Source organism: Scomber scombrus, chromosome 16 (assembly GCF_963691925.1).
Source record: "Scomber scombrus chromosome 16, fScoSco1.1, whole genome shotgun sequence".
Lineage (NCBI taxonomy): Eukaryota > Metazoa > Chordata > Actinopteri > Scombriformes > Scombridae > Scomber > Scomber scombrus.
Window position 1 is genome coordinate 20,819,796 of NC_084985.1, and position 27,835 is coordinate 20,847,630.

The window sequence follows — 27,835 nt, forward strand, 5'->3', positions numbered from 1 at the left end:
GTGTGTGTGTGTGTGTGTGTGTGTGTGTGTAAATATATATACTGTACATATATATTTTAACTGTGATATTATACTACTATTTTATTACCATCACACTACATTTATTGAATTCTGTTGCACTTTCACTTTGACTTAATGATAATTAACCGCATTGTTGCTGGATTGAATTGATACTTTGATGAAAGACACCAAAAACAAGAAGAATGAACAAAGCACAGTCAAAGGAGCAGTAGTTTTTTTTAAATTTAGCAACCTCTGCTGCCAAGTGCAGGAATAAAGGTAGAACTGCAGGGACAAAGATGCTTCACCATTAAAAATGTATTCATTTGGATTTGGACATACAAACACATCATAAAGGTTTGTTTTAATGATTTTGTCACAATGATGTAAAACATTCAACCAGCTGCAATGCAATGAATGACTAACAGGGTTAGTTACAAATTCACCAAATGAGAAAAAGGCAAAGTTCAGTTGAATGAAACTTTCAGAAACACCAGCGGGGCGGCTGTGGCTCAGGAGGTAAAGCGGTTGTCCTTCAATTGGTGGATTGGCGGTTCGATTCCCGCCTCATCCACATGACGATGTGTCCTTGGGTAAGACACTTAACCCCAAATTGCTCCTGTTCCTGTGCTAACGGTGTATGAATGTGTGTAAATGGTTAGCTTCCTCCTGATGTGCAGGTTGGCACCCTGCGAGGTAGCCCCTGCCATCAGTGTGTGAGGTGAATGAGTTGTAGTGTAAAGTGCTTTGAGTGGTCGAAAAGACTAGAAAGGCGCTATATAAGTACAGTCCATTTATCCTTTGGTATGTTAATTCATTTAACAGTGATATATATTTGTATATAAGCACTGAAGGCTGCTCACATATATACATCTCTGTTTTACTTTCTCCTTTTGATTCAAATGTAAATCAATTTGTGGAGCTTGAATAAGTGATTGATTATTCCATTTATAATGTCATTTTTGGAGTTACCACTCATAGAAATGTCAAGACTCCCCTGTCCTTGTTATATGCTGGTATCTTAACTGTTGCTAATATTCTATTATGCTGTATCTGGTTCAGCTGACCTTACCACCGCTACCATGTTCTATCAGTGTGAGAGCTCCCTCTCGTGGTTAATTTGCCGCTCTACATCCTCTGGCTATCTCAATGTTTGTACTTTGTACTGTACTGCATTTCAGCTTGCGGCTTTCAGCAGGGTCATCGTGTGTGTGTGTGTGTGTGTGTGTGTGTGTGTGTGTGTGTGTGTGTGTGTGTGTGTGTGTGTGTGTGTGTGTGTGTGTGTGTGTGTGTGTGTGTGTGTGTGTGTGTGTGTGTGTGTGTGTGTGTGAGAGAGAGAAAGAATTGGCATCCAAAGTTAAGACTTTGCCACATTATATGATATGGAGGGAGAAGAGAGGAAGGAGAGAAGATTTCCACAGTCATGAAATCACTGTTTTCTCAGTCTCTTGCTAACTCCTTAACAGATAGCTTCATACTTAGGTTGAATGTTTTGTTGGAATTCAAATAGTATGACTTAACAAACATCATAAAAGATTGTTTTAATGATTATCTCACAAATTACATAAGACATTCAACCAGCTGCAATGTAATGAATGACTACATATTACACAGTACAGAAGACAAATGTCTCAGCTGAAGCGTGTGAATATGAATCCCTTGGGGACCTGCTGGTGGGCAGGTATGAGAGGGGCTGTGTTGTGAATTCAGTGAGAAGAGGTTTCAAAATGAAAGAGGGAAAAGAAAAGAAATAGTTTGACAGTGAAGTGAGAAAACATGTCAAGTGTTACATGTAAGTAAAGTCATTTACACAGTTTGTATGCTGCTGAAAATTGTATTGGATTACATAGTACATGAAGTACATTGATTATATGTTGATTATATGTTTATGTCAATGCCTGTTTGTTGAAACAGTTGGATTCCAACAATTTTTATTGGCAGTTTCTCAGGGAGAAGCCAGACACAAGATTTTTATTTTTGGAAATGTTTGGAGGAGCTGGCATGGTGATGGCACGCTTCAGATGGCAGCGGCGCCTTGAACAAAAAAATCATCAACAACAGCATAATCAGTGAGTCAAGTTGTGTGTGTGTGCATGTTTACATATATTCATATGGTATACTGTACCTGATAGCAATGTTAGAGTATCTGTTGGTAACGTAGGTGTAGAACTGGCAGTTAGGATCAGCAGTGCAAGCTCTCTGGCACGACCCAACGTCATTCACCAGAAGATGGCGCATGTCAGAACCATAAAAATCTACTCCTGCATAGGTGTTCTTAATCCAGCCTGTCAGCAGAGAGGAATACAGTTACATTTAGCTGGCTGAACTATGGAAACTCCCCATTAGCAATGAACCTATCGGATACATTCATATTTGTTGAATGATTTAAAATGTTCTTGATGTAACAAATTTGATTGGTGGTACATACTGTTATCCAGCTGACAGAAGCGTGCTGGTAGCCCAGATACGTGTCCTGCAGCAGCGTCAAATCGCATTGCAACTGTATTTTTCTTCAGGTAACATTTGAATAAACCACTGGAGACATTATGAATGAAAACTTGGGTAAATGCAGGTATAAATGTTCACTATTTTCAGTTTTTGAAGTCTGTCTTAAAGCAACAGTCAAGTGCCCAAATGAACAACGACACATGTTTCTCTTGCTGTAATCATTGCTCCTATTCATACTGGTCATTCCCTCATAATGCACATTTAATGTAAGTGAAAAAAATACACAGCTGGGCAGTCAAAAATAATTTTCCACACCTAAAATATATTTTGGTTTCAGCCATGAAATAAGTCAAATCAAGTCAATATCATACAAAATTTGTCTTTTTGGTGCCAAATTCTCTCTTTTTGTTATGATCCTTCTGCTGCAGCTGAACAGGAAATCGCTTCTATGGACCGGTATTGCAAATTAACTTTGTTGTATTTATCTATAGTATTATCTTCTAAAATAGGAGAATAAACTTTATAACATATCTGAGAGAGCAAAGTCCATATTGTTAGTTGTACCTGTTAACATCATGCTGTAAAAAGTACTTCTTGATTCAACATCAATGATTAAAGGTTCAACTTTGCTATTTTCTGTCAACTCAGAAAATATCGGCTCACTTCCAACATGTATCAAATATTTATAACTACCCTAATCAAAACTCACTACAGACTACACACATACTCAAAAACACACCCTACCTGATGTAAGAGAAGTAAGTGCAGAGTGGATGAGCCGTGCACAGTGTCTGACAGTGTTCAGGAGAGGCAGCAGGCAGTACCACAATGTCATGTCCTGGGATGTTAGTCCTTGGAAAGAGCTTGCCCTGACATGCTGTATAAAACAAGCAGTACAATGAGAAAGCAAATACATCATAGTGCAAGATGTTGCTACAACTTTTGCAAGTTACGTTGAGGATTACCTGTTTCAAAGTATTCAGATGTTTGAATCAAGTCCAATGAAGGTGAAGAAATTACAGGAGGGGTGTTGGGTGCACAGCAGCTGACAATGGTTAGCATCAGGTGAGCGGAGAACTTTTATGTCATTTCCTGGGAAACCAGTGTCCTTTAGAAGCCCCCGGCTGCATTCTGAGGAAATACAGTTACATGTAGATATAAACACACATAGATTACATCCAATGAGTAAGTGATAAGTATGTAAAACAGTATATGTATTACCTTGAGTAAAGGAGAGACCACAGAGGTAGATCAGACCCACCAAGATAAAAAGTGTTCCCATCTTCTCAATTTTGAAGCTACTTGAGATTATTCAAACAGCTGCAATCGAAGAGATGTTTCTGCATCTGTTGCATCTCACTCATTTATACTTTTGCTCGATTTGCATGACTGGTTGTTGATACATTCAGCGACTGGTTGGCAATGCCACGTTGCACAGCTGACTCAATGTGTAGATAACACAAGCAAGTGTCAATACTCACGTGAGCATGCAGGAGAGCAAAGCATAGCTGAAAATTTAACTTCATCTCAATCTGAAGGTGAGTTTAAGAAGAAAAACACCAGTGCTTCTGTCAGCTGTTGTCTGCTAACCAGAAAAGATACTTACCAATGACTTGCTTGATATTAAAGCAGTGTGTGTGTGTGTGTGTGTGTGTGTGTGTGTGTGTGTGTGTGTGTGTGTGTGTGTGTGTGTGTGTGTGTGTGTGTGTGTGTGTGTGTGTGTGTGTGTGTGTGTGTGTGTGTAAGTGTGCGTGCGTGCGTGCGTGCGTGCGTGCGTGCGCGGGTGCATGCGTGCGTTCGTGTGATGAACTGGCTCAAGGTTCAGACAAACCAAGGAGGAGAACACAGGTTTAAGTCTAACGAAACCAAAGTAATTTATTAAAGTAACTTATTTACAAAAATGTTGTGTGCTAGAAAATAACCAAATGAAGCAAACAAAGAATAAGGGTTCTGCTTCTGTTAGACAGAGAGAAAGACTGAGCAGGCCCGATCCACAGCCCAGGTGAACCGCTTCAGCCTGATGACCCTGGATCCACCTGGCTACTTCCTGGAAGGAGGAGAAATAAAACAAACAGACCAGCCAGACAGAGCAGGGAAACAAAAGATATATACACACACACACACACACACACACACACACACACACACACACACACACACACACACACACACACACACACACACACACACACACACACACACACACACACACACACACACAACCCTATAGAAATAATGTTCACAATCATATAGCATACTTTAATAGGCAACAAACCAATCAGTCCTTTAAACTGGATGAATGAATATCAGTACATAGGGAATTAAGAAACCACTGAGCCAGTTGGCTACTAAAGGACACACTCAAGACAACTCACCAAATCGTCGCTCATCTCAGTTCCCTGCAGCCTGGTACCTGAGGATTATTTTTAAGGGAAACTGAAGGGACAACACTGAGGAGAAAGTATAGAGTGGAAAAATTAGTCATCCAAATGGTCAAAAGTAACCACACAATCAGGTGACAAAGGTGCAGGCACGTACAAAGCAGGAGGGAGAACTTCAGGTTCTTTTTCCTGGGAGAGGTCAGGGTCTTTCTTGCTCATAGCCCGAGAGACAGCACAGGCTGGGACCCTCCCTGGCTCAACCACAGAACGCTGTGAAGATGACAAGCTATAAGGTTGTTCAGAAATATCCCCAACTGTGTCATCTGGCCACACGACTACCAGCTAAATCATTACCAAGGATAATATCTACCCCTTCAAGTGGAGGTTCAGGCCCGAAGTGTAATTTTACGTCACCGGGAACTAAACCAAAGTTCAGGTTCACCTTGTGGAGTGGGGCAAAAAGAGGAACCAAACCCATCCAACAGACAAAACAACTAACTATGTTGGTAACAGCAAAAAAAGGCAACACAAACTTTCATGTAAAAGAGACCAAAGAACCAGTATCTCTCAAAATGGTCACAGCTACCTTCTCATCTGACCCCAGAAGAGAGACAAACCCTTGTGAAATAAATGCAGAGTAATCTGATCTGTTCTTCCCCAGAAGCTATTGAAACTGTTTTTGCGCACAGGCGCAGCCAAAGCGCTGGACGTCACAGATCCACGAATGGACTCAGACTTAGCTTTAAGTGCAGTTCACTCACTTTTCCAGTGTCCTTTGCGCCGGCAGTAGTTACAAGTATGGCTAGAAATAGATTTTTTCCAAGGCTGACACTCACAGCTACTGGAAACCAACCCCAATCCTCCTCCATTACTTTTAAAAGAGGCATGGGAAGGATTCAGAATCAGTGTCACCTGGTACAATGTCCGTAAATGTAGACTTCCTGGTACAATGTCCGTAAATGTAGACTTCCTGGTACAATGTCCGTAAATGTAGACTTATGTGTTATAATGTATTTGTCAGCCAGAACAGCAGCATCATGAGTCTTAGGGATTCCTTTCATTGATAAGTGGCAGTGATACTAGGCACACAGTTCTTAAGCTGTTCAAGAATCACCAGATTACACAACTCCGCAAATGTTTTAACACCAGCTGACATACACCATCGATGAAACCGAGTCTCAAGACCATAAACAAACTCAACATGTGTCAGAGCATCTGGTCTCCTGAAGTTTCTAAAGCACTGCCTATAGGCCTCAGGAACCAACTAATACATTCTCAGAACTGCAGCCTTAACATAGTCATACAATCTCAGTGTGAGAGAGCAGCATAGGCCTCTTGTGCCTTACCAGTGAACACACATTGGAGGAGGAGAGTACAATCCTCATCCAGCCATCCCCTGGACTCAGCAACCCTCGCAAACAGAAAAGAAGAAGTCTGGATCCGTTTCTGTGAATTTTGGGACCAACATCAAATTCATATTGACATTTTCTTTGGACAGATCCCTCATTTGCCAATTTTCCTTCCCTAATCAAATCAAGCCTATATAGTTGCACCTCAAGTATATGCATTTCAGTTTTTTACCTCAACACCTCCATTTCAAATTGTCTGTCGTGCTTAAGTCTCTCATGCTCCAATTGCAACAATAGAAGTTCCTTTTGTTGTTCAAAGGTTAAAGGACACTGTGAAACCACAGGCTTTTGAGTCACTTCCTCACTTACCAATATACTTTCATCCAGCAGTTTTACAGCAGTTCACAGTCTTTTATTGTTTCAGTTTTTTATCAGGAACAGTGGTGGTTCTAGCTTGAATGACGGCCTGGGCGAGACTCCCCTCACACTATTTAAAGTGCACAATCACCCCTTCCAATATTGCCACAAGACAACGAACACAATTCTGCACAAACTATGACTGTATAAGTTACCAGAACTTAGAGAACCACAAGGACATCCATAACTATACAATACATACCACTATACATATTATATGCCAAAAATATATACAATCAGAAATGTAGGGGAGCAGAAAGCAATAATAATATAATACAAATAAAATAGAGAATACATATTCTTAATAGCACTAATCCTTCTTACACAATGGGAAAACACACTGAAGAGAATCTAATTCTTACACTATTGCATTTACAACAGCAAACACACAGTTTAAATGGCACAAAGCCAACTAAAACCTAACCCTTCTGGCCTTCCTTGATGCAAAATCGTCAAATGATGTCATCATATGAAATCTTCTCCCCTATTTCATGATTGATACTAATGATGCCAAGGCCAGTTAGACGTTCCTGGGACATGGTTGACCTCAGGTATGATTTTATCAACTTGAGCTTTGAAGAGCTCCTCTCTGCTTACCTATTTTTTTGCCATTTCACACAACCCAGAAAAATAAAAATGTGCCTGAACTATAGGCCTGTATTTATAATATTATGAATGAAATGTGCGTTATTTGGAAGAAAGTCGAGGTGTGACTGACTTTAGCCCACTAATTCCATATTATGTATGTATTATCCCATATTAGTATTGCTCTATTAAGTGGATCCCCCCCACCCCCCCTTCTCTCACAGCTTCTGTGCGTACGGCACCATCTCAGCAAGCAGGGGTGCGTGCACAACAGAAGCGCCAATTTGCCAATTCCCCGGCACACAGTGATAGATTGACTTGACAAATAAAAGAAAACCACTCTTCAAAAAAAAAAGTTTTTGAAGAGCTTGTGCCGCCCTCCATGAGTCATGACAAAATGCCGCCCTGGGCGCTTGCCCAATTCGCTCATATCAGGGACTGCTACTGATCAGGAACATCAATTTTATAGTGCTCAGCAATTTTCAAAAGCTGGTTCCTAGTACACTGCTCCTCAGAAGGAGACTCCACAAAATCCTCCACTGAAGAGGCCATGTTTCACTTAATCAAAACCAATGCAGTGCAACATACCCAAAGTTAGTCAAAGTACCAAAACCCAGTTACACATTGGTCCAGTCAAGAAAAGAAAAAAGTCAATGAGGGATGAGGGACAAAGAATTGTCATTCTAAGCTCTGTAATATTAGTTCCTCCTCCTTGATTAGTGCTTATCCTTTTCACCTAGTGTCAAACTTTTTCAAAGCAGATTCATGCCCTGTCAATGCGATCTGAGTACATAAAGGTTAGAATAACAGATACATCCATTGTGATTTTAATCAGAAGCTACACCTTAACACAGTATTGCCTCTGTTCCATGACTGGTTCATTTATTTATTCAGTCTTTATTTACACATTATGTTTTTGCAGTTTGTTATTATTTACTCTTGTCAGTAAGTCAAAATTTCGCCTCTGAGATACTTAAGCTATACTCTATCCTTCCTTACATTTCTCAACTGCCCCTGCTTACAATTTAAAGATGCATACAGTATCTACCAAAAGGTGGATATATTTTTATGTTTGATGTCACTCATCTCATGTCTCTGAATGTTGAACATAAAATAATTTATACCTCAGTAGACAGACAGAGTGAGACACAAATTCTACCACGGCAGTGTGAACTGATTTGAACCTGAGTGATGGATAGGCACATTGCTTTTGGTAGTGAAAAAAACAAAGTTAAGGCGAAAAATTGCTTTGCACATAAATAAAGATTAACACAACTATAGATTACAAAAGATTGGTTAAAAACAAGAACAAAATCAATCAGCAAATACTGATGGAGTCCAGGTAACAGAGGAGAGATCACGTGATGACAGATGTCTCCAGCTGTGAATTTAGCATGCCAGTTAGCGAGCATAGATACATGTAGATCCCACACTGGGAGTTGTTAGTCACTGTATTGATGCATCAACATGGTCTTCATATCTGTCCAGTCCAGTCATACATTTTTCAGAAGTCTGAGTTGTTACAAAATAATTATTTATGTCATACAGAATAATTTGTTAATCAATAATGATGGTTTTCAAACCAAAATACAATTAAATGCGAATTCAAAGTAAGCTAATATTACTGCAATAAATACAATTTGACCCAGTAATTTGTAATTACTGAACTTAGTATATTCTGTTTCATATTGAGTTGTTATATGGCCACTGTAATGGGGAGGGGAAATATACAGCCTGATGAGTGACAAAGGATTGTCATTCTAAGCTCTGTAATATTAGTTCCTCCCCCTTGATTAGTGTTTACCCTTTTCACCTCGTGTGTCTACAGCCAAACACTTAACTTACTAGAGTTAGTCTAAAACTTTTCCCAAGTGGATTCATGTTCTGTAAATGCGATCTGAGTACATAAAGGTTAGAATAACAGATACATTGGGATTTTAATAAGAAGCTGTACCTTAACACAATATTGCCTCCGTTCCATGACTGGTTCATTTATTTATTCAGTCTTTATTTACACATTATGTGTTCGTAGTTTGTTATTATTAACTCTTGTCTGTACGTCAAATTTCCCCTTTGAGATACTACTCTCTCTACTCTATCCTTCCTTACATTGCTCAACTGCCCCTGCTTACAATTTAAAAATGCATACAGTATCTATGGGAAGGTGGATATATTTTTATGTTTGATGTTCGGTCATTCGGTGAAGTTAATCCTGAGAAGTCATGAGTAGACGTATCAGAGCCAGATGGGACACACTTTTATTTAAAAACTTGACGTTGTGCATGTGTTGGGAGAAGGTCATTGTGTCATATTGCAAGATCTAAAACCTGCATGTATTGTGAGGAGATCCAGATGAAAATGAAGTTGGTTTCAGTGTTTGGCTAAAAACTGAGAAAGCTACTGACAAAAAGAAAAGACAGAAAAGAGTTGTAACAGCTCATTAACACAATATTAACTGGACTTTCAAAACACCATATGTATGTTAATTCATTTAACAATGATATATATTTGTATATAAGCACTGAAGGCTGCTGATATATATACATCTGTTTTACTCTTTTTTGATTAAAATGTAAATCATTTTGTGGAGCTTGAATAAGTGATTGATTATTCCATTTATAATGTCATTTTTGGAGTCACCACTCATAGAAATGTCAAGACTCCCCTGTCCTTGTTATATGCTGGTATCTTTACTGTTGCTAATATTCTATTATGCTGTATCTGGTTCAGCTGACCTTACCACCGCTACCATGTTCTGTCAGTGTGAGAGCTCCCTCTCTTGGTCAATCTGCCGCTCTACATCCTCTGGCTATCTAAATATTTGTACTGCATCTTCAGGAACCTACAGATAGAGCAGCCATGTGATATCACACACCAGAAATATGATTAATTTACTAAAGTGCATCCATAAAAATGAAATATTGTGAAGCATTGGACAGATATAAAAACACAACAGATTTTTAATCTTTTTTAAAATATTTTCACTGTTTTTTCTTGCTGTAAACAAAAAAGGGTAGTCCTGTCCATGTGTGTGTGTGTGTGTGTGTGTGTGTGTGTGTGTGTGTGTGTGTGTGTGTGTGTGTGTGTGTGTGTGTGTGTGTGTGTGTGTGTGTGTGTGTGTGTGTGTGTGTGAAAGAATTGTCATCCAAAGTTTAAACTTTGCCACATTATATGGTATGGAGGGAGAAGAGAGAAACGAGAGAATATTTCTACTGTGAGTTTCTCCCCACTCCCTACTTCGGTTGAATATTTTGTTGGATTATTTGTGTCTTGAACTGTAACATTTGCTTTTATTTCAATATTATTATTAATTAAGGTTCCATTCGATTTAGGTTTAATAGAACCAGGTTCCTGCTATTGCTCAAGTGTAATGGGAGGTCACACTAAATACTTGCTTAGCCTATAGAGCTGTTTTCTTTTCTATTTTTTTTAATACTGCATACACATTTTTCTGGTTGTATTCTGATTAAGAGACTGAGAATTAATTATATATGGTCATTATAGCATTGTAGCATCTAATGGTGGCCTAAGACTTTTGCATAGTCTGTATATCTGCGGACTATAAGGAAAGTGATGAGTGACTTTGAGGTGTGTCAGCTGAAAAACATGATGTGGAAATGTCAGATTTTTAACTGAATTTGACAGATGTTCCTGCTATTTACAGATAATGGGGGCCGAAGACACACAGTCCACTCTGTCTTAGGCCACCATAAGATTTATTGTTTTAGCAATGCTATAATGACCATATATAATTATTTCTCAGTCTCTTATTTAGAATACAACCAAAAATACAGGAAATGTGCATGCAGTATTAAAAAAAAGAAAAGAAAACAGCTTCTATAGGCTAAAGTTTGTAAGTATTCAGACCTCCTCTTACACTGGAGCAATAGCAGGAACCTGGCTCTCCAAAACCTAAATGGAATGGAGCCTCAATTAATAGTATTTAATAATAAATGCTATATTTTGTGTACATATTTCCTGTATTTTCTGTTTGTATGATGGTGGTGGCCTAAGACTTTTGTACAGTACTGTACACATATATGAACTTTATATTGAAAGTGGGCTAAAAGACTGCCCTGTCAATACATGACTTAAAAAAACACATCATAAAAGTTTGTTTTAATGATTTTGTCACAAATTATATAAAACATTCAACCAGCTCAAGGCAATAAATAACTACATATTACACAGTATGGATGACAAATGTCTCAGCTGAAGCGTATGAATCCCTATTTGAAGGAGGGGAAAGAAAATAAATAGTTTGACAGTGAAGTGAGAAAACATGTCAAGTGTTACATGTAAGTAAAGTCATTTACACAGTTTGTATGCTGCTGTAATTTTTTATTGGATTACATAGTACATGAAGTACATTGATTATATGGTGATCATATGTTTATGTCAATGCCTGTTTGTTGAAACAGTTGGATTCCAACAATTTTTATTGGCAGTTTCTCAGGGAGAAGCCAGACACATTATTGTCAACTTTGCTAATCACTGGAGGAGCTGGCATGGTGATGGCACGCTTCAGATAGCAGCGGTGCCTTGAACGAAAAAACAACAACAACAGCATAATCAGTGACAAGTTGTCTGTGTGCATGTTTACATATATTCATATGGTATACTGTACCTCCAAGGACTGCTGTTGGTGACGTAGGTGTAGAACTGGCAGTTAGGATCAGCAGTGCAGGTTCTCTGGCACGTCTCAACATCATTCACCAGAAGATGGCGAATGTCGGAACCTTGAAAATCTACTCCTGCATAGGTCTTCTTAATCCAGCCTGTCCGCAGAGAGGAATACAGTTACATTTAGCTGGCTGAACTATGGAAACTCCCTATTAGCAATGAACCTATCGTATACATGGGCACACATTCATATTTGTTGAATGATTTAAAATGTTCTTGATGTAACAAATTTGATTGGTGGTACATACTGTTATCCAGCTGACAGAAGCGTGCTGGTAGCCCAGATGTGATTCCTCCTTGAGGTCTGCGTGCCATTACATGTTCATTTTTCTTCAGGTAACATGTAAATTGATGACTGGAGACATTATGAAATTAAAACTTGGGTAAATGCAGGTATAAATGTTCACTATTTTACATTTTTGAAGTCTGTCTTAAAGTAACAGTCAGCATTTGGTAACCTTCGCCTGTTCGCTAAATAGAAGAATAATTTCACAAAATATCTGAGAAAGCAAAGTCCATATTGTTAGTTGTAGCTGTTAACATCATGCTGTAAAAAGTACTTCTTGATTCAACATCAGATTGAAGGTTTAACTTTGCTATTTTCTGTCAATTCAGAAAATATAGGCTCACTTGCAGGATATGTCAAATATGTATAACTACCCTAATCAAAACTCACTACAGACTACACACATACTCAAAAACACACCCTACCTGACATAAGAGAAGTAGGTGCAGAGTGGATGAGCCGTGCACAGTGTCTGACAGTGTTCAGGAGAGGCAGCAGGCAGTACCACAATGTCATGTCCTGGGATGTTAGTCCTTGGAAAGAGCTTGCCCTGACATGCTGTATAAAACAAGCAGTACAATGAGAAAGGAAATACATCATAGTGCAAGATGTTGCTACAACTTTTGCAAGTAACGTTAACGATTACCTGTTTCAAAGTATTCAGATGTTTGAATCCTGTGTGAGAATCCAGATATTACCCCCAACTTTGCCTTTATCAGGGGAATCGTTGGTACTGTCCAGGTGGTTTTCAGCCAGCACTTATAGCTAAACACAGATGGAGAAATAACATTACAGAATGCCATCAACTGACTCGGCCTCCTCACTGGCTGAATTAAACCTCAGTGGGAAAGTACAAATGAATAGTGAGATCAAAGTTGCCAGTTTGATTCCTTGGACTAGCAGAAGAGGCCAAAATGCTGAATTGAAGCCTCTTAGTTGCCAGCAGTAGTGGTGAGGCTCAGTGGTGTGAGATGCTGCAGAAAGGCATTTAAGTGTTACTATAAACCCCTGTCTCTGTTTCTGCCTGAAATGACTAAATGGCTAAAAAACATACCTTGCCCACTGAGGCTTAACTCTCCTTAAAAGCATGTATCATGAAATCTTTACCTGGTCTTAATAAAAGCAAAGAACTGACAGCCAGGGTCATGTGTGCAGGCTCGCTGACACTCCTGATAGTCGGCTGTGAACAATGTTCGGTAGTCTGAATATGGGAAGTCCACCTTGTCGTACACATGAGGCAGACAAGGTCCTGGCAGACAGATGGCCCAACAAACAGACAGAAAGAGATAAGGAGAGTTTCACAACACATCAGTAATTAACTGGTGATTTCAATACTGGTTTAATGGTTAAATGGTTGTGTGCCTACTTGGGTCTGGGTGACAGGGTTTGAGAGAAAAGCCAGAGGTGATACCCTGCTGTGAAATCCGAACTTTGGGCTGTTTCGAGGGAGTGGACTTGAGGTAGCAGTAGAAGTACCTGGTGGAGAGAGAGGCTGTGAGATTAGCAAGTGACAAATACAATAAATACAAGTAGGCTTCAAGGTAGCTGTGGTAAGACAAGTTGTGACTCTAATCAAATTAAGTTCATATAAAGGGCAGAAAAAGCCTGAGCATGTCAGTATGATCACATATCTGGAGGCACCAGTGGAGCCACTGTACCCCAACTGATCCAGTGAACTGTTCTGATAAATTTGCTGATCTATGATGCATTATAGAATTTGATAAAGATGTTCTCATTTTGCCCAAATTAGGAGTGCAGCATTTTGCTCTAAGAGATTGTCACACTGAGCCAACGTCTTCAAAAAATACAATAAAAGCTATTACTATGATTTTGAGTTTCAATTTATATCTTAACTTTAGTCTTTAATAAGTTTTTACTTCAGTGTCTCTTGCTTGTTTTATACCCTTTATTTGTGGTCGAGTCCGGTCGAATGAAGGCAAAGAAAAGACAAGAGGGGTGTTGGGTGCACAGCAGTTGACAATGCTCAGCATCAGGTGAGCGGAGAATTTGTATGTCATTTCCTGGGAAATCAGTGTCCTTTAGAAGCCCCCGGCTGCATTCTGAGGAGATACACACACAGTTACATGTGGATATAAACACACATAGATTGCATCCAATGAGTAAGTGATGAGTATGTAAAACAGTATATGTATTACCTTGAGTAAAGGAGAGACCACAGAGGTAGATCAGACCCACCAAGATGAAAAGTGTTCCCATCTCCTCAATTTTGAAGCTACTTGTGATTATTCAAACAGCTGCAATCGAAGAGATGTTTCTGCATCTGTTGCATCTCACTCATTTATACTTTTGCTCGATTTGCATGACTGGTTGTTGATACATTCAGCGATTGGCTGGCAGTATGCAGATGCACAGCTGAATTGAAGTATAAATAGCACCAGTGCTTCTGTCAGCTGATGTCTGACACATTGGCTCTTTGTGGTGAATAAACAAAGACAAGGCAAACATTTGCTTTATATTTTACCATTTTTGAACACCTGTTCATTTGTATTGGATAGCAAGGGGTTACTGAAAAACCAACTCTGGATAAATAAAGATGTCTTATCTCATCTATAGGTTACAAAAGGTTGAGAAATCAAGAACAAAATCAATCAGAAAATACAGATGGAGTCTGTATTTTCTCTCATGTTGTGAATTTAGCCTGCCAGTCAGCCAGTCAGTCAGCATAGATACACATAGATGCCATATTGGGCATTGTTAGTCATTGTATCGATGCATCAATATGGTCACCATACCTGTCCAGTCCAAGTTGCCCCTCTAAATGCATAAAAGTATATTGAGGGAAAAGGTCTGTCCGATCTAGTATAGCTACCATTAGTCACTGAATAGTCAATCAATCAGTTTTTCAGCAGTCTGGGTTGTCACAAAATATGAAATATTTATGTTATACAGAATACTTTTTTCAAAAATGATGGTTTTCAAACCAAAATACAACTGATTGTAGTACTTAATATGTTCTGTGTTTATATTGAGTTGTTATATGGTTTTTAAGGAGTCAAATACACAAACGATTGGCACTATTTACATAACATACAAAATGACTTAATAAACTGTGTGTTATTTACAGAATTTGGTGAGACCAGGCTGGGTGTTAGGGGACAGTATTGTGGTTCAAATTCTTAAGTAGCTGACCAGACACAAGTGCAACAAGAAAGAACACAAGACTTTTTCTTGTGTTTTTGTTTTTGTTGTTTTTTAATATAAATATAATTATTAAATAAGATACAACTGGAAGTAGCCAAGTGCATAAGAAACACTAAAAGCAGCAAGAAAAAGGTGCAACAATCGACAATGTGCTAAAAAAGTGTTGAGGTGTTCACGGAAGAGTTGAGATGTTACTTGGAGGCGCCAAGGGAGTCAGCAGACCATGTGGAGCTGGGTAACTCATTCCACTGCAGAACTACAAACAAGATCTGGATCATTTTTTGTTAACCAGAGCAGAAAGGAGGGGAAATACAGCCTGATGAGAGACAATTGTCATTCTAGGCTCCATAAAATTATTTCCTCTTCACTCACTTACTGTTTACCCTTTTCATCTCGTGTGTCTATAGCCAAACATTTAGCTTACTAGAGTTTGTGTAAAACTTCGTCCAAGCGGATTCATGTCCTGTAAATGTGATCTGAGTACATAAAGGTTAGAACAATAGATACATTCATTCAATCATTTTAATCAGAAGCTGCACGTTAACCCAATATTGCCTCTACTCTATGACTTAGCCACAACAACGCACTGTCAGCAGTGACTGTAAAATAACATGAAATGGCACGTAATGAATTAATGTTAAAATGCACATTATATTTAAAATAAATGAATACATTTCCTTGTGGCAACAGATTCAAGATTTATTCACCATCTGATTCTCTGAAAAGATTTGAACATGTACGACTAATTTCTTTCTATTTTAGTGCTTATTGCTTGTTTTGTACCCGTTATCTCTGGTCCAGTCAGCCTGACAGAAAGGTAAACACTACACTCAGCTACATTTAACTAGATTTTAAAAAGTTCATATTTCAAATCAATGTCTCGGATTTCTACTTACAAAAATAAACTGTACATTTTTTTAAAATTAGTGCAAACATTTCATTTTGTGATTTCACTCAATTTGAAAGGCATCACATTTCTACATACAGGTTTAATAAGTTGAAATTTCAATATTACATTGTCAGTAAGTACTATCACCTTTACAACAATAACAAAAATAATTACTATTACAGTTACTATTACAGTTTAATTTAAAATCACTGAACTGATAGATCATTTAGTGGTGTGTAAGAAGAACAAAGATACAAAAGATAATTTAATCTCTTTAACCCAGGGCTCCAAGTTTATTTTAACCAAATTTGTATGAGAATTCATTTAACAGTGATGTATTTGTATATAAGCATAGAAGGCTGCTGTTATATCCATCTCTATTTGACCCTTTTTTGATTAAAATGTAAATCAGTTTGTGGTGTTTGTATAAGTGATTGATTATTCCATTAATAATGGTCATTTTTAGACTCATCACATAAAAGAATATCAAAGACTCCACTGTCCCTGTTATATGCTGGTTACAACTGTTGCTAATATTCTGTTATGTTGTATCTGGTTCAGCTGACCTTACCACCGCTACCATGTTCTGTCAGTGTGAGAGCTCCCTCTCTTGGTCAATCTGCTGCTCTACGTCCTCTGTCTATCTAAATATTTGTACTGCATGTTCAGGAACCTACAGATAGAGCAGCTATGTAATATCGCACACCAGAAATATGATTAATTCAATAAAGTGCATCCATAAAAAAATATATATATATTGCATTTTGTTTTATTTTGAATGTTAATACTTTTTAATCACTATTTTGGCTAAAAAAAAAAAGTTTTATCTCTTCATTGTTGTTTTTGCTGTAAACAAAAAACAGCCCATGAGGGGTACAATACTGATGCTAGAGACAGTCTTCCTACAGAGCATTAATGAGCAAGTGTTCCTCACATTTCACCTCAAATTTGACTTTCTGGTGTTAGTTGACATGATCTGGTGCTATTTTATGTTAGTGAACTCAACTAAAATGAAGGGCTGTCTTCTGTTTAATTAAGCTTCTGTATTTATTAACTAAACTGTATTTACCATTCACCAAAAAAATTTGAAGAATTTGCACCTTTTTAAACTTTTGGTGAGTCTGTGTGTGTGTTTGGAAGGAAAGTAGGGGTTTCGGGCACAATTTCACTTATTTCCAAGGTGCACAGACAAGGGAAAATAGTCTTTAAAAGTCAAAGTGTGTGTGTGTGTGTGTGTGTGTGTGTGTGTGTGTGTGTGTGTGTGTGTGTGTGTGTGTGTGTGTGTGTGCGTGCATGTGTGTATTTGAGGACACTGATGAAAAGAGGAAGTGTCAACATGCAGGGAAAAGAGAGGAACAAGAGATTTCTACATTAATAAAAGCACTGCTTTCTCAGTCCCCCCCCCCCCCCCTCCTTTATTTTGTTGGATTATTCGTGTCTTGAACTCTAATTATTGCTTTTTATTTCAATATAGTATGTAAGTATATGTTTGTGTGTATATATTCAAACACTGTTTCACTAGCAATGATCACACCAACAACAAGATGCACTTAAACTATTTATTATTTATGTGGGGAGGCTTATAGGAAGTCCGCTATAGCACCCAGGCCATGGGTGGGAACATGGACCCCCTCAAGACCCTAGGAAGGAGAGGAAGAAACAGGAAGAGAGAAATGGGGTGGGGTATAGGGGCGCAGAATACAAAAGCAGCAGGGGAGAAGAGGACTAGGTGGTCTGAATGGCCAGAGGCGGAGCAGTTGTGGTGTGGTCCTGCTCCTGAAACTACCCTGAATGAGCTGAACTAAAACAGTTCTTCTGTGAGAAGCCGGATACAACATCAGCCAGTTTGTTAACTTTGGGAGGAGCAGGTATGGTGATGACACGCTTGAGATAGCAGCGGCGCCTAGAACAAAAAAAACATATAAATACACCTGTCTTCATATCATAAAACAGATCAATAATTACATTTTGCATGATTTCAGGGTTTTGCCAGAATTGCTGCTACAATTTTACCACAAAAAATGACATTTGTGTTTGGGTCTTTAGGCTTAAATGCATGAAGTATACTGTTGGCCTACCAAAAAGTCTTGTCCCGGAAGTTCCTGTTAACGTAAGTGTAGAACTGGCAGTTGGGTTCCTGAGTGCATTTCTTCTGGCACTCCTCTGGATCATCCGCCAGCTCAAACCTCATGTCAGAACCTCGGAAATCTATTCCTTCATGAACATCCTTAACCCAGCCTGTTAGCAGAAAGGAACAGGTTAGACTGTGGGCCAAGCTATAGAAATACTACACTAAAATCAAAGAAAAGGGATAGATAAGCCTTGATATGTGCTGAATGATTCCAGTCTTTTCTTAGATTTATTAGATTACTTCAAATGATTTTATGAACTCCTAGCACAATGCTTTAATCCTAACTCTTAATTACCCATTACCCTAACCCTCTGACCCATAGACTGTATACAAGAAATGGACGTAACATCCATGACGTCACCCATTGGTTTGTGGACTGCTGCTCGGAGGCCAAAAGTTTCGGATCTGAGCAGCGCCATATTGAAAATTTCAGGTGCATGCTGGGAAAAATAAAAACACGGATTCTACTTATATGGGCATCAGGAGGGGCATGAGGCGCTGTGAACCAATCAACCTGTCAATCACGACGTAGCCACACCCTAATGCAACCCTACTTTATCGTCAAATATAAAATCAGGGAGGCCAAAATTTCACAAATGAACATCATACTGCATTGAAGAAGGCTTTAAACTAGCGATTGAAACCATAAACACATTTTGAAAACGTTTACTGAGGTTATAAATCAAGAGAGAAGTTGGTGAATTCTCCATTGACTTGTATGGAGACGGAAGTCCTTTTGACACCAAAACGGTCGCCCCCTGTTTTCCTTTTGATAGAATGCAGTTTTAAGTTAATTCCGCATTGGCCTCATTTCAGAGGACCAGAACTCCCCGCCTGCTCTGACCCTAGCTTCATAAGGCAAACAAGATTAAGATGCTACAGCCATGCTAGCAGGGGAGCAGGTCCCCTTTCACAGAGGCCACCATGTTGCATCACTGTGTTTTTACAGTAGCCTACAACAGACAAACCAAACACTGTCCTTTCCTGTTATTTGCGATTTTCATATGAGACTCCATATGTTCTCCTACATCCATTAAGGAGAAGGGTGAGGGAGGGGTATTTAGTGTTCAACCTCATTACTAGATAAATCCTACACACTGCACTTTTAAGTAATGGCAATGCTAACATGCTGATGTTTATCAGGTATAATGTTCACCATCACCATCTTAGTTTAGCGATGTCAGCATGCTATCAATTGCTAATAAACACTAAACATTCAGTACAACTAAGGTTGAATGGGAGGGTATTAGTTTTGTATCCCAAGACCACTATTGCCACTATTTTTCCTGCCCACCCACCCTTCGGTCTATGCTGTCACTTCTCTGCCCCAGGCAACTTCGCCTGCTATTTCCATTGCTCCTGCATGTTCTGACTCTAACCTTGTCTCACGTCAATGCCTTCGCCCTACAATCCACCCAATTACTTTCCTGTTTGACTTGTCTGCCCATACGAATCCTTCATCCGCCCCGAATATGACACAACTCTCCAATGCCTACTCGCACTTGAAAATGGTCAATGGCAGCCTATTCGATGTTTCCGACTCATTCACTTCTACGTTCATGGTTCCTCGTAACCACAGGGGTGTGCTGCTCAGGCATGTCCATGACTCAACTGACACGAGCCACAGACAATGCACCGAAAGAAGCCACCTACTAGCCGCACGTGAAAGAAGACATAGCAGACTACATCAAAGGCTGCTTGGTCCCCCCACTATCATTCATCATCAAGCAACCTCAAACAAAACAATGATGCTCTCTTCCTGTGAAATAATGACAGGCAGACAAATTACCCTCCCGCAACTGGTTACAATGCTGATGTTGGATATGTTGCAAAATATTGGGTCCTCTGTTAAGAACCATAGGTGAAATTCCCCTTCATCTCGTTCCTCCCAATTTAGTGCAAAACTACTACTACAGTTACCAGTAACACCAGAGTCCAGCTATCCTCAAGTTACTTAGCAAAATACAGTTGATTGGAAAGGTATTAGTTTTGCAGGAATAAAAATCCAAAGTATTGAACGAACTGAAAGATGATAAATTAAGGGATCACCAAAATTATAACAATTCTTCCAGAGGGCAACATGAATGTGTGTACCACATCCCAGAAACTGAAACAGTTGAGCCAAACAACCATAGTTGTTCAGATGGTCTGTAATATGTGAGAGTCTCCTGCATGACATTTCTTAATGATTTGCAACTGATTAGTGATACATACTGTTATTTAGCTGACAGAGGTGTGCTGGCAACCCAGATGTCACTCGCTCTTTAAAACTGGTCACCATTTCATTTGCATTGCTCTTCAGATAACACTTGAGGTCATTACTGCAAAAGTAATAAGGATAAAACCTTGGATCAAAGTCAAAAACATTACAAATGTTTCTTATTTACCACACAAGAGAGAGAAAAAAAAGTCAGTAAAGGGTAACAGTAACATTTTACCCTTTGACACTGCTGGCAAACACATTACCTGTCGTAAGAGAAGTAGGTGCAGCGCGGATGAGCAGAGCACAATGTCTGACAGTGTTCAGGTGAGGCTGCAGGCAGCATCTCGAAATCACTTCCTCTGATGTCAGTGCTTGAGAAAAGCTCGCCCTGACATGCTGCACAAAACACAGGTTACACAATTAGAGAGCGTGCATGACAACCTGTAGGATGTTTTCTTAATGCTATGACCTTTACTGTTTGTGCACCTGTGTCAGAAGGATTAGGTGTTTCTGCCCTGTTGGTGAACCCAGATACTACACCAGCCGTTCTTTCTACAATAGGTGTCCTTGGTATTGTCCAGGTGTATTTAAGGTGGCACTTGTGCCTAAAAACAGAATAAGAAAAGACACCATTTGGAAATGGTCAAGCCATCATTCCACCACCTGCTGATGCCGAAGCTAAATCTTACTACTACTCAGCATTTGAAAATAGTTGTGCAGTGTCTACTTTGACTCTGGAGGACTGTCAGGTCTAAGAAAATAATCCTCATGATATATTTTGATATTTTGTCAGTTGTCAAGGAAAAATATTAATTCCATTCATTCACATATATCTAAACAGTCTAATTTTGGTAGTGATTGGCTTTATAAACTTGAAGCAATTACAGTTCTGGCGAAGCACACCTTGTTTCCTTATATGAGCCAATACAACACATTACTTAAGTAATGCATTACCTCCAGAGCAGCCCTGTCTTCATAAGATATAATTTAAACTGCATTGTAATATTATGTGATTGACTTTTACCTGATCCTCTCGTTTTGGAAGTTTGCATTTACAAAAGTAAAGAACTTGCAGCCAGGATCTTTTGTGCAGACCCTCTGACACTCCTCATAGTCAGATGTGAACAAGGATCGGTAATCCGCTCCTAGGAAGTCCACGTTCTTATACACCTGAGAAATACAATGTTCTGGCAGATGGATGGCCCAACACACAGACACAAAGAGGAAAGTTTCACCACATGTCCCTAATTAAGTTATTAAAATTAATTCATCTTAATAACTGTTTTGATGTTAAATGGTTTCGTGCCTACCTGGGTATGGAAAGCAGTTTTTGAGTGAAAAGCCAGAAGTGACACCCAGGAGTGAAGTCTCAGTCTTGGGTTGTCCAGAGGGAGTGGACTTGAGATAGCAGTAGAAGTGCCTGCAGAGAGGGGAAGGCGATTTTCTAAAAACTGATTTTGCATTTAACTTAAAAAAGTGTGTGAGTTATTTGCATCCAGTACAATGACATGTAGTCATGAGTAGGAATTAGAGTTGGAATTAGATCTTGTTTAACTTTTTAATATGACAAAGATTACTGTAATTTTCTTGTCTTCTGCTTTAGCATTTTAAGTAGAATTCATCACCTATCACACGTGTTACTCATTTATTTCTGATCATATATCTATTGCTTGTTTGGTACCTGTCATCTCTGGTCCAGTCAGGCCGAACAAAGGTAAAGAATTGACAAGAGGCGTGCTCGGTGCACAGCAGCTGACAATGATTCACATCAGGAGAGTACAGAAATGTTATGTCTGTTCCAGGGAAATCAACGTCTTCCAGAAGCCCCCGGCTACATTCTGAAGAAATGGAAAAAGGAAAAACACACCTACAGTATTTATATTTAAAAACAAATACACACATGATCACACTTACTATAGGACGTATTACCTTGACTAAAGGAGATGCTGCAAAGGGAAAGCAGAAACACTAAAATCAAATTTGTTCCCATCTTCTCTGTTTCTCTGATATTTTATTGAGATTATTGAAGCACCTCTATAGTACAGTCACAACAATCTGCAACTGGAGGCTCCCCAAAGGACTACTGTGCAATCCCCACATATATATATATCTGAACTATTTGTACTGATTGTTGACACATACAGCGATTAGCTCACAGAACCTGCAGGCAACTGCCTTCAGGTGCAATGACCCAGACACACGAACTTGTAAGCGAGATCAACAAGTATCAAGGTTTGTGAACTGAGCATGCAGGAGAGCTAACTAAAAATGGACTTGTTTTTTGTTTTTTAAGTTTTAAAAAAAAAGTCAGGGTTGTTTTATGTATTCATATCAAACATTTACTTTAAACTGGTGCCTCTTGAGTTTATTGGCTGTTCCCAAATCAAATCAAGGGTTGATCAACCTTTGAATGTTATTTTGCTCTGCTGACCTGTTTATCATCTCAGGTTTATGGTGGGGTTTTTTCTGTTTCCTTTGTTTTTGATTTGATGACATGCTAAATCCTGTCACTTCTTTGTATCTTATGTACTGCATGATTTAAAAAAGTCCTTGCAACCACTGTGTCACACTGTGACTGAAAATAAAACATTAGATGGAGGCCTGTAACTTGCAACCTGCAGAGATAATGGTTTCATTCACTTTGATCACAGGGTGAAAGACTAACAGCAAAGTTATGTAATAATACAAACAGGAGCCTTAGTCTGGGTTAAGGATTCAAGGATTCAAGGATTCAAGGAAGCTTTATTTTCATTGCCACAGCATGTACACTTGTGCAAAGTGCATAAGTTGAGGTCAGTAGAATGATACGTGTGCGTGGGTGCCGGGGGCCTTCAGCCTTCACCCGCTCTGGCTGCTTATGGGGTGGGAGGGATCGTTCACAATGTTGGTGGGCGAGTGTTGTAAATGTCCACAAGTGAGGGGAGGGGTGCACCAATGATCTTCCCAGCAGTGTTCACAATGCGCTGCAGGGACTTCCGGTTTGCAGCAGTGAAGTTGCCAAACCACACTGTGATGCATGCAGTTAATACACTCTCCACCGTACCACGATCAAAAAAGCGCATGATGGGTGTTGGGGCTCTGACACTCCTCAGTTTACAGAGGAAGTATAGTATTCCAGAGTTTATGTTCTGTTTGTACAGTGTGTTTCTGCCCACTGGCCAACCAGGGCAAGAGAGGAAAACTGTATCAGTAGAACAAGCCAAGGACGAGCTTGGCTCAGTTTACAGGAATTTAGCAACCTCTGCTGTCTAAACTGTAAAAGTGCAGGAATGTTTTCACCTATACCAGATTTATAAAAGAATTGGCACCAAAATTTGTTCTGAGTGATCAACTGTGATGTATGTAGAGGAGTATTTTGTTGTAAACATTCAGTGTGAACTTATCTTGATATAAATGAAGCAGGTAAAGTAGAAAGTCAACTTTTATTGTTTTTGCTTACAGGACAAAAATAGTCATCTGCAGCTTACGTTACACACAAATTATGTCAAAAAGTTAACCACAGTAACAAAATATTCAACTTTTTTTTTTTTTTTTTTAATGCAGCCAATCTAGAATAGTGCAATTCACGGAGTGGTTTTATACATATATCAAACAACAGGAACAGTTTAATGTGTCAGCTGATTTGAGTGTGTAAATCAGAGGTCTTTGAGTGTGTCTTCTCCCTGTGGTTTCTCCAGCCAGGTAGGAGGCCAGCTGACTTTGATGCTGGGTCTTTCCTTCAAAGAGTTATAGTATGCTGCCAGTTTAGGGTAACGCTCCTCGGATAACCTACAGAATGAAGAAAAGTTAGTGTGACCTTTGAATTACAAATTTATTGCACCTTGAAAATCCATTTATTCGTCTTGTCAAGCAGTAATTCATTCTCAGACATTTGATAAATGTCATTTAACATCAGTACACTTACCCATAACGGAAGACGTAAGCAATGGTTGGATACACAGACACATCAGCCAGGGAAAAGTTCTTTCCTGCCAGGAAGGGGCCTGACACCTAGAAGACAGAACAAAGAAGCTACTAATTAAAAAGGAATGCATTCATCTACTTTTAAGTATAACTCATAGAGAACACACATGGGACTCCAGCAGCTGTGTTGAATTGGTATATCTTAATTAACTAAAATACCTAATACATTATAGGTGCTTGTGTATATACAATAAATAGTTCAATATTTTGGAAAATCCATGCATTGTTGCAGAAAGACGAGTAGATTGATACCACTCTCAGACATGAGGGTGATATTTAACCCTCAGAAGGAGAGTGTATAAACCCATTTCCTAAAAATGTTCCTGATTTTGCAACCAGATTAAAAGTCTATAATTGTGTCATTAAGTGAAAACTTGTGTCAGAAACTGTTCTCTGACATGCCACATTGTGTTATAACACTAGGAGTACCATTTATTTAAACACAGTATAAAACAATATACAAAAGTGCTGCCGCTGAACTCTTACAGAACAGCATTGCTTATATTCAACAGCGCGTGACTGCAGTTCTTCTTCAGCCAATCCTGAGCAACTGTCAACCACTGCAGCTCTGCCTCTTGTACCTATTGATATGTTTGAGATGACAGTATTTTGCTTCAGTTTTACCTTCTGTAGGTATCCCTCCCACAGCTTGACCTCAGCACTCAAAGCCTCTCGGTTTCTCTTCACAGCAGAGTCGTGCCTCTCCCCCTCTGGGACCTTCCAGTCGTAGTAGATAACATCCGCTGAAAAATGTAAACAGGCAGTCAGTCATAGCAGCAGCTCTATGGAGGTATGAGAGCTACAGTATAAGAATTATCAATGAAGTCTATCTGCACACTGTACAACATCCACTCCCACATCCTAACTGCTGACGTTTCCCCTGGCAGTTGAGGCTGAGGTCAGACAGGATGTTGTTATGTAACTTCTCTAACAGCAGACAGTGAAAGTGTCTCAAATAAAGAAGCAGCCAACTTAGAAAATAGTGGATTCACTTTGGAATTTCTAATCATTGCACAATATCCTGCAACTAAGAGTATTCAGCTCTCTTTTTTTTGCAACCCCTCCCCAATAATACCCCATCCCATGACTCCAGCTTTGCATGCAAGATTCTCTGAACATGGGATTCTTTGTGGGATTAAAAACATTCCTTTCAACATCAATTCATTTTTTTAAGGGGTGCACAACATACACTTGATGCACAGTGCCAAGGTTTAATTATGTGATTGCACTGATTGCACAGCTCATTAGTGCATGCCCTGTGTTCAAAACACAGGGCATGCACTAACAGAGGGCAGAGGGGACGATGATAATAAGTCCCAAGGGTAGACTTCTAAACGGCAACAACAACTATGTAAACAGGTATATCCTGTTTTACAATACAACCATATTACTTTACTTCACAATCCTTTGCATGTGAGGGTTGCAGGGTTTTTACGTACCCATTTTCTGGGTGAGTGTGTTACCCTCAAACATGCGCTGGTACATCAGTGCTTGCTCAGCAGGGCAGTCAGGGATCAGCTTGTTTCCCTGGGACTTGAACTGGCTCTATTGTTGGAAACATGAAAAGAACAACTATTATGAGCAGCTGCATGAAGCTCAGGTTTCTTGCAAGGTATTGTTGAAAAGACACAGAGCACAGGGAACACTCCCACATATCAACCCCTATGGCTGCAAAAATGTTTAACTAGGGCCAAGTACAGTACCTTGACCTAGCTCTTACCTCCAGGTAGATGCAGGCAGCGTAGGACTCATTCAGGACACTGTTCCCATGTTTGAAGGCAGGAAGCTTTAAGAAAGTGAAATGTAAATGTTGGATAACTCCTTAAAGTTGAAACATTATCTTTATTGCAAAAAAATTAATGAATAAATCAGTGCAAATCAGGGAAAACAATGCAACCTGTTTAAAGTGAACTCACCTGTCCCCTGGGATTCATGTCCATGACTTGCTGAGACTTGTGCTCCATTTTCTCAAAGGCGAGCAGTTTCTGGTTGTAGCCCTGCAGGTTCTTCTCCTCCAGGACAACCATCACCCTCCAGCAGGGAGGAGAGCCGGAGCCCCACAGCAGAGTCATGTCCTTGGCCATGGTTTTAGATTCAGATGTTTCACCTGACACCTGCAGTTGTGGAAAGTGTGGAAAGAATGAAGAGTGAAGCTGTGAAGTCACAGATGCCTGGTTTTATAACAAGTTCCAGACCATGATACCAGGATTGGCTGAGCTAAGTCCCATCCCATTTTTCAGTCATAACCAAAGAGCTGTGGTTTAAGACAGTTGAGATAGTTCACCCCCTCTTAAAGGAACAGTGTGTAATATTTAGTAGTATCTAGTGGTGAAGTTGCAGACTGCAACCAACTGAATACCTCTCTCTCTCATTCCAAGCTTGTAGGAGAATCTACAGTTGCCACAAAACTCATGAAAAAGGTGAAAGGTCCCCTCTAGAGCCAATGTTTGATTTGTCCATTATGGAACATTGTAGAAACATGTTGGAGCAACATTACAGGCTCCAGGGAAAAAGGACCCACTCCTTACCTAGATATAAAGGGCTCATTCAAAGATAATGAGAACAAGATTCTTATTGTTCTAATTAAAACATACTTATGAATATCACATACATTCATAAACCCTTGCCTCCAGCTGCTTGCAGTGTGACTCCAGCTGCTTATATCCACAGGCATGTGTGGAAGTCAAACTTGAGGAGGAATGACTTATCTTACTTTGTGCTGTTACTCTTTGATCTCACACATGCAGGTCATGAAATGTGGGCGAAAGGGATACAAGAATCACACTAAAATAATGGTTCCATTTAAATGCACACGCATAGAAGAACTTCAAATGTTGAAATTCTACAAAATAATTGCCAAATTCACTGCCATTACATCTACAGTGTTTATAGAGATCCTATCACTGCTGCAGTAATCTCTTTTCTGCTACAATATTCCAACAAACATTACTGAGATGATGTTTATGTGTGAAGTCTCTGGTAGTTAACATGTTTGATCATTGTTTTGTTTGAAATGATCCCTGGAGTGATTTCCTGTTGCGTGCAGACAGTCCTGTTGAAATCTCACAGTGACTCAGCACTTTTGTTTAACCTCTGCACACAGAGAGAAAACCATTCATTATTCATACTAAACAAAGATGCATGTAAGATACACCACTTAACCTACACCTACATTTGTGACAGACATTGAATGTGGCATGGAATGGAAATATTGAACACCCATGAATGACGTTGCAGTTTCTGTCTGTCTGAGTCACATTTTGAATTCTAAATGTAATGCAATTGGAATATTTTCTAGTATCAACCCTACACTGAAGTAAAGCATTTTAATACAGTTC

The 27,835-nt window shown here is 39.3% G+C and overlaps 3 protein-coding genes across 4 annotated transcripts; all 3 read right to left on the reverse strand.

The window, feature by feature from the left end:
* Positions 1 to 1,931: 1,931 nt before the first annotated feature.
* On the reverse strand, positions 1,932 to 14,488 carry LOC133995941 (plasma kallikrein-like). Its single transcript, XM_062435452.1, has 11 exons — positions 14,306 to 14,488; positions 14,053 to 14,209; positions 13,516 to 13,625; positions 13,257 to 13,398; positions 12,796 to 12,914; positions 12,575 to 12,707; positions 12,112 to 12,218; positions 11,808 to 11,958; positions 11,627 to 11,721; positions 2,126 to 2,285; positions 1,932 to 2,034 (listed from the first exon to the last, which is right to left on the reverse strand). The coding sequence occupies exons 1-11, from the start codon at positions 14,364 to 14,366 to the stop codon at positions 1,932 to 1,934; spliced, it is 1,338 nt and encodes a 445-aa protein (XP_062291436.1). The 5' UTR covers positions 14,367 to 14,488.
* Positions 14,489 to 17,745: 3,257 nt separating this feature from the next.
* LOC133996679 (coagulation factor XI-like) lies at positions 17,746 to 22,623 on the reverse strand. Of its 2 annotated transcripts, XM_062436292.1 has the most exons (9): positions 22,464 to 22,623; positions 22,216 to 22,372; positions 21,845 to 21,954; positions 21,559 to 21,721; positions 21,021 to 21,139; positions 20,798 to 20,930; positions 20,546 to 20,652; positions 18,279 to 18,438; positions 17,746 to 18,103 (listed from the first exon to the last, which is right to left on the reverse strand). In XM_062436292.1, the coding sequence occupies exons 1-9, from the start codon at positions 22,522 to 22,524 to the stop codon at positions 17,983 to 17,985; spliced, it is 1,131 nt and encodes a 376-aa protein (XP_062292276.1). In that variant the 5' UTR covers positions 22,525 to 22,623; the 3' UTR covers positions 17,746 to 17,982. The 2 variants fall into 2 exon arrangements, with proteins under 2 accessions (XP_062292276.1, XP_062292277.1); XM_062436293.1 differs by lacking the exon at positions 18,279 to 18,438.
* A 1,319-nt stretch (positions 22,624 to 23,942) lies between these two features.
* On the reverse strand, positions 23,943 to 26,653 carry LOC133996193 (glutathione S-transferase A). Its single transcript, XM_062435769.1, has 6 exons — positions 26,414 to 26,653; positions 26,218 to 26,283; positions 25,937 to 26,042; positions 25,122 to 25,240; positions 24,439 to 24,524; positions 23,943 to 24,302 (listed from the first exon to the last, which is right to left on the reverse strand). Exons 1-6 carry the CDS (start codon positions 26,579 to 26,581, stop codon positions 24,170 to 24,172), a joined length of 678 nt encoding a protein of 225 aa, XP_062291753.1. The 5' UTR covers positions 26,582 to 26,653; the 3' UTR covers positions 23,943 to 24,169.
* Positions 26,654 to 27,835: the final 1,182 nt, after the last annotated feature.